This window comes from Hippichthys cyanospilos, chromosome 1 (assembly GCF_059441005.1).
Source record: "Hippichthys cyanospilos isolate Australia breed blue-spotted pipefish chromosome 1, RoL_Hcya_1.0, whole genome shotgun sequence".
Classification (NCBI taxonomy): Eukaryota; Metazoa; Chordata; class Actinopteri; order Syngnathiformes; family Syngnathidae; genus Hippichthys; species Hippichthys cyanospilos.
In genome coordinates this window covers 11,311,267-11,321,416 of record NC_142369.1, presented here as the reverse complement: position 1 = coordinate 11,321,416, position 10,150 = coordinate 11,311,267, and the positions used below count along the sequence as shown (strand labels likewise).

Below are 10,150 nucleotides of genomic sequence, written 5' to 3'. Positions count from 1 at the left end.
AGTCTCAAAAAGCAGCCCCCCCCCCCCCCCCCCCCCACACACACACACACACACACACACACACGCATTTCAATTTGCATACACACAAGACATTTTGAAATTGTGGACTTTTGTGTATTTTTATTCATTTCTTTGAATGCTTTGTGAGATGGCGACGTTGCCCATGTCCAAGGTTCAGGAGCCCAATGTCCGTCACGTGTAGACCCCGCCTCCCTCTGTCCCAGGCAACGCCCCCTCAACCAGATAGACAAAAATAAATAAAAAATTTCCATATACAAATATACTTTAGCAAACATATTGTACAAGCGTTTTCTAACATTTACACAAAAGAAAACAAGAAGCCCACAATCAGGTCTATGGCATGCATTGCTAACAAAAACATATATAAAGCCCCAAAACAGCTATTGACAATATAAATGTCTCTGAAATATCAAAATTATTTGAAATATATTTATATACCTTTACGAATAAATTCCACAAAAATAGTTTTTTTTTTCTTTTATAATAATTGGATTTCCAGGATTTGGAAATAAAAGGCACTTGTCAACAAACAGTCGTCAGATGCAGTATATACATCAAAATGTACAGGAGAGCTCGTGCGGGAAGGCTTTGGTTTTCAGCTTTCAATACGACCTGGTCTTGTTTTGTGTATATAAAAAAAAATAATGAGAGTGGGGGTGTGCCAACAGAGAATGAGGAGGAGGGTCGGTAGCGTCAAACTATTGGGACAGAATCCGATAACTTGCCTGGTTAAGTTTCTTGTTAATGTCAAAAGTTTTTCAGGAGCGGCGGTGCGACAATATATGGGGGTGAATGAATTCTAGAAATTGATTTAAAAGAAAAAGTGATAAGAAGATGAATGAGACATACACTATCCAAATGCGCACCTCCCTGGGGGTGTGCATTTTTTTTTTATTTTTTTGCTGTAAAACATAATTTTGAATTCCTCTTGATTATATTTGTGCGATAAGGGGGCTCAACCTAAACAAAACAACATCAAAAAATAGTTTAGACAGGCTAGAGGTGCACCAACATAAACATAGCACCCCCTTAGAGGCACTTTGCTTTAGAATCTTTGAATATAAAAATAGTGCACAACAGGAAAGACACTAATATATGGGATAAACAGGTATGCTCACCCTCCTAAAAAAGACATTTTTTCTATTTTTGCACATGGTGCCTTTGTTTGGAGGGGGTGCGTCAACTTTGTGATGGATGCTGAAGGCGGTGCATACCTCGCAAGACTTAGATGAGAAGAGTCACTTCTCCCAAACAGGAAACGTCTGTCCAACTTAGCTTTTGAAAAATTATTGCGCGCACCCCTGGGATGCATATAAACATTTTCTCTAAGCGATGATGGGGGGTGTGCAGTGACAAGAGGGTGCTCTATAGTCTTCAAAGCCACAGGTCCACTTTACGTTTTTGAAACCATGAAGTTACACAAGTTATGAATGGTACAAACTCACTGACTTTGGGAAAAAATGAGGTGTGTCCACCTCCAGGGGTACATAAAATGTTGCCTTGAAAAATCACCTTTTTGTGACCTTTTTTCAAGGGTATGTTTGGGATATGAAACATTTTTAGCTATACTTGATCATGTTTGCATAATGTAACTTGATGATGATGATGATTTACATGTTTTTATTTTTATTTTTTTGGGTGTGGGGGGGTACGCCACCTCAGTAAAAGTAAAAAAATAGCAAAAGACTGACTGATATTGTGATGTGGAACCCTTTAGGAGGCATCAGTCCTGCTTCGCTTTGATATTCATAAACGTATACAATAAATGTATGTAGTAACCAGGTTAGACGCCGTAAACGCACCCCTGGGAGCGCATATGAAACAATAGTCAATTCAATTCCACTGGATCGTGTTGAAATAATGAAACGTGATGCCTGTAAATGATCTTTGCTCTGAATTTGTATTGTAGAGAGGGATGCACGGAGTAGCAGGCACATTTTAAGGTGGTGCACCGCCTCTGTTCAAAGTCATGTAGAAAGTTGAAGATGGCTTTCAGAGACTGCCATGGATGAAGGAATTTAGCCTCCGGCGTTCCTCCTTTATGTGACCGCCTTCCACTGTGACCACTACTCCCTGCTGTCACATCTCCATCACCTGGAAACACATTGCGCACCCCTTTCCTCTGCCCTGTCAGTCAGGTCCTGTGTTGGTGTGAGTGATTTAAAAAAAGGAAAATAAAAATCAGGGGCAAAGCATCGTTTCAGGTCTTGTTTCCATGACGACGGAGGGTGAAAGTGGGAGGGGGCGGTGCGCCATGGAAACTATCGGCATGCGCAGGAATCCACTGTCATATTGGGGTACACCTTGAGCACCACATTTTTGTCCTCATCAAAGAAGAGGATGCTGAGGGACGACATCTTCTCCGGGACGCAGCAGGGCTCCGGGATGCCAGGAACCACGCCCACCGCCCGCACAATGCTCTGGATGGTAGCGTGGTTGGAAGGCTTCAGCGCCTGAAACCAAAACGCACCCCACGGGAAAAACGTCAGTGACAAGACGTTTCACACACATTTTAAGAGATTTCTAACAAGATTCTTTTTTGTTATCACTTCAAGACTTATGAACAGAATGAAAATATAGCCTAGAAAGTAGGGATCATTTTGTTGTGGTGTGAATGCACTTCGGGGGTGCGCGAGATTAAAGCTGAATGGCTGCGGTGTGGTATAATAACGATTCATCACAAAAAATGGAGTGTCCCCAAACTTAACTTTCAACTTAAATGAATACATTTGTTACTAAATGGTCTTCAATATGCTTTTGCAAAGACCTCTGGGGGTGTGTTTTAAATTGACTTCTCCACTTGATCACAAGTGCATCTCTAAGCATGACACCTTTAAAATGACTTTTAAAATGACTTCTTATGATTCGGTTATATTACGGTGTGTGCCACAGAGAGGAGGTGAGTGAATTATTATACTGAAGGGGGGTGGTGCAGCTTAAAATGGTTGGTGCAAACGACTAAATGTATGCTTTTTTATTTATCCTGATTTAAATGTTTTAACTTCACTTGTTTCAAGATTAAACACACTAACCTTAAATGTTTGTTTTTTTGAGGGATAGTGAAAGGGGTGAGCAGCTTCACACTTTATTTATAATATATAGAACACTTTAGGGAGTACATGTGAAGGAGAAAGACAAACATTATTTTTAGTCTGTGTTGAGAAAAAGGGGTGCGCCAAGGCTGTTAGGATGGAAACAATTGTGAAAAAGTGCTATAGTTTTGAACAAAGCAAAATTACTGACTGTGTTTACATGGTCGAGAGGATGTGTGCAGAGGCAATGTTGCACCAAACTTTGGAGCTGTTTTTTGGTTGTTCTTGTGCTAAATCTGTGTGGAAGAAGAATAGGGTGCGCAGCAAATCATTTTTGAGTGTGGAGGAGAGGGGTGCACCGACTGTCAAGATACTGAAGGGAGTGCGCAACTTTAAAAGCTAGGGGAATTTTTGGGGGGGAGTAATATAAATGGTGCACCAACTTTATTGAGATATTGAAGGGGGTGTGCAGCAGACTGTACTAAGCTTTTAAACAGATCATGTTAAAGGCGATTAAAAAGTTTGGGAAAGACCATAGTTAATTCCTTTATAAAGGTGTGCAAGAAAGAGGGTGTGTGCCAAATCTGTCTCTCTCTCTTGAGATATCGAAGGGGGGGCTCCATCTTAAAGGTTTCAGGAAGCGTTAACTATACTATGTTTTTTTAGGGTGTGGTGATATTTTGCGGGAGGGGTGCGCCGACTGTCAAGATGCTGAAGGGAGTGTGCAACTTCAAAAGCTTGGGAAAGATTTTTTTTTGGTGTGTACACAAGTAATAAGAATGGTGCGCCAACTTCATTCAGATATTGAATGGGGTGCACAGCAAACTGTACTAAGCTTTTTCACAAATCATGTTAACTCCTTCATGAAGGCGTGCAAGGAAGAAGGGGTACGCCAACTCTCAAGATATCGAAGGGGGTGCGCCGTCTTATAGGTTTCAGGAAGACTTAACTACATAATTTTTTAGGCTGTGTGGGGATCCTAGGACTGAGAAAAGTAATAGCACACTCCTCCCGCCTGCGCTGCACAGTTTGTCCTTGACTACGTCGTAATCCGCTGAAAAACATGGACGTTACTGCACACCGTTTAAATAATTAGCGTTTCTTTGATGTGTTTTCGCCTGCCAGCTGTCCCACCTTTCCACTCAGTGTGGTGGAATGCTGCAAGTGGATCTCTATGTTTTCCCCGCAGTGCAATGCACTTCAAAAGGGATGTCCAGTCTTTGATACAGCAACCCCTGCAGGTGGGGTGGAGCGCGACAGCCTCAGGGCACTCCTGGAAGTAATTACAGTAGCGCACACTACAAAGGCCGGGAATGCTGAGAGGGATTGAATTAAGTGGTGCGCATTCCGGCCACATTTGAAATGTTTGCTGTCTTATCAGATCGGAAGCGGGTTTCTGTTTTTTGACGTGTCCTAAATAAAAACATGACATGTTGCCTTCAAGGAGCTTTCAACTACATTGATAGCATCTTTGCGTTTTGCATAATGTAGGCCACATTGGCCCTAACGGGAAATGTGGTTGTTAGCGTGATGCTACATGCTACTGGATGCATTAGCCAATGTTGATTTAAAATCAGATTCTTTATGCTGGTCAACAGTGAGGTAAAATCTTCCAACATGGCAGCACGAATCTAGCATTGTTTTCGAGCACAACATGAACAAAATTGAAAAATTTCTGGTAAGATGTGTGATGTTAATTATGCTAAAATGTAGCTACCTCGCAGTGACATAAGTTCAAGTGAGAATCTGGTGAAAGTTGGTTGTCTCAACACCAATCGGCCCACCCAACAGCTACATACTGTACAGACTACACTGTCTGACATATCAAACTACCTGTATACCAAACAATTTAAAAAGTTACCTACCTAAATACCTAGCAAAGCCACACGTTATATTACATCAGCAATGCTAACATGTAGCCACTAAGCATTGTGGTGGAAGCTAAAGGGAATTCATTTCCCTAGGGTTAGACCCTTACATTCAACAAGAATTGGCGTGACTTTTAGACTTAGCGACTTTTAGACTAACTTAGCGACCCAAACCGAAAACTATTCATCTTCTTGGCACACCGCTAACATTACCTTCTGCCTCGTTCCATATCGTGTATGTTTCTGTGGTAACATGTTTTCCTTTGCAGTACGCATTAAGCCCGCGACAAGTGTTGCTTCTCAACTCAGTGCATCAACTCAGTGTGTAGCGGGTCTTTGAAACCGATATCGTTGTTAAACTGTCAAGTGAATCGAATGTAGACACTAAATCAGAGACAGTCAGGATAAAACCAGGCTTCTCCTGACAAAGGGTGCAAATAGGGGTCTAGGGAATTAATAGGACCCACAGAATGATGATGAGTAATTGGACGAACGCACGGACCAACAAACCAACGGACGGACAGACCGATCAACCGACACTACCTACCTACCTAACTACCTAACAACCAACCAACCAAAGAAATATCTTCTTGTCTGATCAACAGATCTACAAGCCTATCTGTTACCCTGGCCTACATATTGAGAACCGAAGAGGCAGGCTAAATCCAAACAGGTCCCGTGGAGGGGGACTAGCAGAAAGTCGCACCTTAGGCATGGGGAACTGGCAGGATCCGGCACAGTAGTAGGCGTCAAAAGACTTTGGAGAAATAATCCACTCGCTCCAGCCGATGTCAGCAAAGTCAACTTTGAGGTAGCGCCGTGCGCAGTTCCGAGGCTCGTTCCACTGCTTCTTCCGGGCCTTCTTGATGGTGTGCTCGTCAAACTGCAACAGCGGCATCTTGTGCCTCGGATTCTTGCGGGTCTTTTTCCGTGACGGCCGGTGGGCCTGCTTGCTCTGGAAGGGCTCGTACGGACTGGACTCATCCCAACCGGTGGTCTCGTAGGGGTACTCGGGTCCGGGGAGCTCATTGTTTTGTAAGGGGAGCAGGACGTTAACGGAGCGCTTGGGCCTGGAGGAGGTCCTCTGTGGTTCCGGCGGGTTGCGCCCGCGCTGCCTCGCTTTTGGGTCCCTTGCTGAGGGGTTCCTCCTGAGGGTGGCTACAACACTCTCAGGCTCTGAGATGGCTGAGTCGTTTGCGTAAACCAGAATGTAAGGGGAACGGTCAGCTAGGAGCTCCTTCCAGGGCCACGGTCCCCGTGAGGTCACCTCGATGCCGATTAGGAGCTGATGGTGCACCTTGGCCTGGTTGACCACCCGGGTGATGTCCTTCCACTGCCAGGAGATAAAGTCCCGGTAGTGCGTGGACATGTTAATGCGGAACTGGCCCAGAGTCCTCATCCTGTCGCCCTCGGGGGCAAAGTTCCAGATGATGGCGTGGATGTGGCTGTGCCTGCGCGGGCTATGAAGGACACAGCCTTGCGGTCTGGAGCAGGACCGACTGCCGTTGTGGAGGTCCCCGATGTAGTAGTGCAGTGTGGCAGAGAGGACGTCCTCAGACTTGGTGAGTGCCGTCAAGTTGAAGATCTGAAGCTGCTTCTTGTTGATAACGCCTGAAAGTACAAACGTGTTGATGAGAGATGACAGCTGGGACTGAGGCGCACGCTAAAGTTTAGGTAATCAGTCAGAAATCTTGTCCCTCTACGCATACTTAATATTTTGCACTATCTTCCTCATATGTATACAGTCTTTCCACTCAATCTACTCCGTAATATGCTCAGAATGTAAGTCTGTTCATTTATTAGTGGTTCACTATTACTGCTAGTCCTGTTTTTGTTTTATTGCCTACCTTATTATTTGCTCGATTATGGAACGTAGTCTGCTCGGGGAAGTGAAGAGTGAAGAATTTCATTGTGTGCTATTACTATGCATATGACAATAAAATCATTGAATCTTGACCGGGCAACCAAGCATATCTTCCTTCTGAGTAAGCAACTATAGAACTGACCTCCCTACCCTGCGACCCATCTTTTTCCTGTACCCTACCAAGCCAATTATTCTCTAGACCAGGGAACACCAACCTCCCAAAGTGCTCCTGAGTACTATGTAGGTCTACCTGTTTATGTTTATGATTTATTTCAACAATTAAGGAACATCTGTAGTAAATATGGATGTGCATTTAATATGTATAATTGTCAGTAACAATCCTTGAAAATTACAAAGTTCAATCACTTGTAAGCTATTTGCTAAATAGGCCTGCGGGAGACTCATGTGATCCTTGGAGGCTACCCTGTGATCCTTGGAGGCTACCTGGTGACCCCTGCAATGTAGCTCACGTTCTACAACCATTACGAAAATATAACTGCAACGATGATGACAATATTTTGACCATTTGAAAAAAATGATTTTGTGTTATCACATGATTGTAGCTAAATTGTCATTTTTAAAGACATACATGTTTATCTTTACAAAAATGTTATTTTTCAAAGTTGCTGCCAGGAAGGCAGGTGTCTGTAATGAAGCGGCCCATAGGTGCATGTCTGTCAATATCCAACAGGGGGCAGCAATAGCCCACAAAACTAAACACAAGTGAGCGTTAAAACCAAACGTTACTACATCGTAAAAATAAATAAACATAACAATTACATCCAATTAGTGGAAATACATTTTTTTAAATGATTTAAACATTTTGCAAAGGAATTAACTTGGGATTGCATTTTTTTTTGCATCTTAAAAATACGAGTAAATACTTTTTTGAGTTCTGCTGGTGGAAGACAGTCGCGCTCAAGGCAACAATCTGCAACAGGTGGATAAGCTTACATTTTACACGCGTTTTTTTTTGCGTGTATGCGTAAAACTAAAACTCCTAATATACGTACCCCAGTGCGCTTTGAAACTGCGCACCGTGTTCCCGTCTTTGAAAGGGAATCCCGCCTTGTTGTACTTGTCGTACAGCATGTGCATATGCTCCGTCACCGTGTCCTGGGACTCCCGGTCCCGGTCCTCCACTACCGTCGGGGCTACCGGGGCTTGCGCGACCGGTTGCCTCCGACCGGGCGCGTGCGTAAAATCCCCTTCGGTCCGGAGCAGGGCGCAGCATCCGAATCGCGCGCAGCATGTCCACGCGGAGAGCACGACCAAAACCCAAAAACCCATCCTGGAAGATGGACCCGAAAACGAAGCTGAAGGCCTTTCTAGAATCTTCCCACGAGTTCCTACGAGCGCTTCCTATCTCCGGCGGGACATGGCATCACCCGAGTGGGGAAGCATCTCAACCGGGGAGAGGGCACGGGAAAGTCCAGTGCAGGTGGGAGAAAAACAGACCAGATGCTCGGCTGTGAATCGCGGGAAGCTGCGCGGTGATGTGTGAGGAGCAGCCAACCAGTCAACCAGTCCAAGGTTCAGCTTTCATTGGAACTCCACGATCTTGAGCTCGCTATTATAAGGTTGCTGGGACCATCTGGGTATTCCTCCCTCTCTCGCTCTCTTTCTCTCTCTCTCCCTCTCTCGCACACACCATACGCACGCGCACAGAGAACGCGAGTTTCCTGTTCAGGAGAGTTTTACGCACACGCATGTCCAAACCCTGGAAGAAAAAAAAAAACAGCTGGGACATTCCATACATCACTCTTTCCAAGATGTGCACCCTTTTCCACATAGCAAAAGATTGAGCGCACCCCTCTTCCCATTTGCTATCAAAACACACAAAAAAAGTGCAAAAAATCTTGCACCAATTTTGTTTCTGAAATCGCATATCCATTGCAACATACTGTGATGTAGCACACCATCTCTCATCTGCACAGACCTTCAAAAATGTTTAGCGCAGTCATTCTTGAGCTTCTTTTAACATCCAAACAGTCGGCGCACCCATTCTACTCCGTAAAATCAAAAATAACATGTGCTCCACCTATCATTAGCATACACCCTGAAAAATGTTAACTACAGTATTCTATAAACCGCTTTCATATTCTCATCATTGTTCGCACAACCTTAAAAACGGCATATGGCGCACCCCCTATAATCTGACACTCTCAAAACATGTTTAGCGGTCTTTTCCAAACCATGTTCGACATGCTGACGAAGCTGGCGCACCCCTTCGTTGCTGCATTCTCAAATCCATTTGGCGCACCACCTCCCATTTGCATAGAGATGGCGTCCCCCCTCTTTCCCACACACACCCTCAAATATGTGTACTACAGTCTCATAAATCATTCAACATTCTCGCAGAGTTGATGCACCGTCACTCACGTTTCACACCTCCCAAGCAGCAGTTTCCCACACTTTTGAAGACATCCCAATTCAGTTGGCGCACCACCCTCTCCTTACATACACCATCAAAATCCAAGTAAAGTCTAAAGAAAACTGTTATAATGAAAAAAATTGACATTGTGTAACAAGGTTTGGAGCAGTTACACCAGATTGTCAATAAGTAACACGCTTTGAATCTCTTATGGGCGCACCCGCAAGTTTAGTGAACCCCAGAGTCTACATTTAGAGGCTACAGACAGGCCCCCCGACGCGTGTGAAAGCAGCAGCTTATTGTCCGCATTAAAGGCTCGGCCTCCCATTTAGTGCACCTCAATGGCGTTAAGCACACACATCCTGTAGCATCACGCTCCCGTCCGGATGCTGCTTCGCACCCCCCGTACATGCCGCCTCCCATCCCCAGCGACTGGCGTTCTCTTTCAGGGGCGCCGGGGAGGAAACGATGAAGCAGTGTCTCCGCCTCTGACATCTGATTGCAATAATTTGAACATGCGATGTCGTCCACACACTGAATGCGTTTCGGTCCCTCGCATAGGGAGGCTTAAGCACGGTGGGGGCGGGGGAGTATGAAAGGGGGTTTGGGGTGGTGTCCAGCTGGAGCAACTCAAGAGCATCCGTCAATATTGTGTAACTTTGGGAAGCCGGCCGCTCAACTTATGGAAAATATGCCTGAAAATGTCACAATAAAATGTGCATGATGTCACCATGAAAGTTTGAAAAGTTTTTCATAATATATATTTCTTACACCCTTAAATGCAAACCCAAAGACTGATTTTCATGCTAATTAACTAATAAACTGACAAATTAACTACTTAGCAAACAGATAACAGACCAACTGAGGAACTATGAACCAGGCAAACAAATTAGCCATTTAACCAACCAATAGAAAAAGGAAATAGCAAGCTAACTATCAAACCGACTAACTAATGAACTAGCAAGCTAACTGGCAATAAATAATGATCTAG

The 10,150-nt window shown here is 44.3% G+C and overlaps 1 protein-coding gene across 1 annotated transcript; it reads right to left on the bottom strand.

The window, feature by feature from the left end:
• Positions 1-100: 100 nt before the first annotated feature.
• On the bottom strand, positions 101-8,616 carry bmp3 (bone morphogenetic protein 3). The gene is made up of 3 exons (XM_088411177.1): positions 7,799-8,616; positions 5,628-6,532; positions 101-2,474 (listed from the first exon to the last, which is right to left on the bottom strand). The coding sequence occupies exons 1-3, from the start codon at positions 8,073-8,075 to the stop codon at positions 2,283-2,285; spliced, it is 1,374 nt and encodes a 457-aa protein (XP_088267303.1). The 5' UTR covers positions 8,076-8,616; the 3' UTR covers positions 101-2,282.
• Between the last annotated feature and the right edge of the window lie 1,534 nt (positions 8,617-10,150).

Coding starts and splice junctions, on each gene's coding strand:
- bmp3 (XM_088411177.1), bottom strand. CDS start 8,075: ATGGGTTTTTGGGTTTTGGTCGTGCTCTCCGCGTGGACATGCTGCGCG. Junction 6,533..7,798: donor CAGTTTCAAAGCGCACTGGG/GTACGTATATTA, acceptor TTGTACTTTCAG/GCGTTATCAACAAGAAGCAG. Junction 2,475..5,627: donor GCCAGTTCCCCATGCCTAAG/GTGCGACTTTCT, acceptor TTTTGGTTTCAG/GCGCTGAAGCCTTCCAACCA.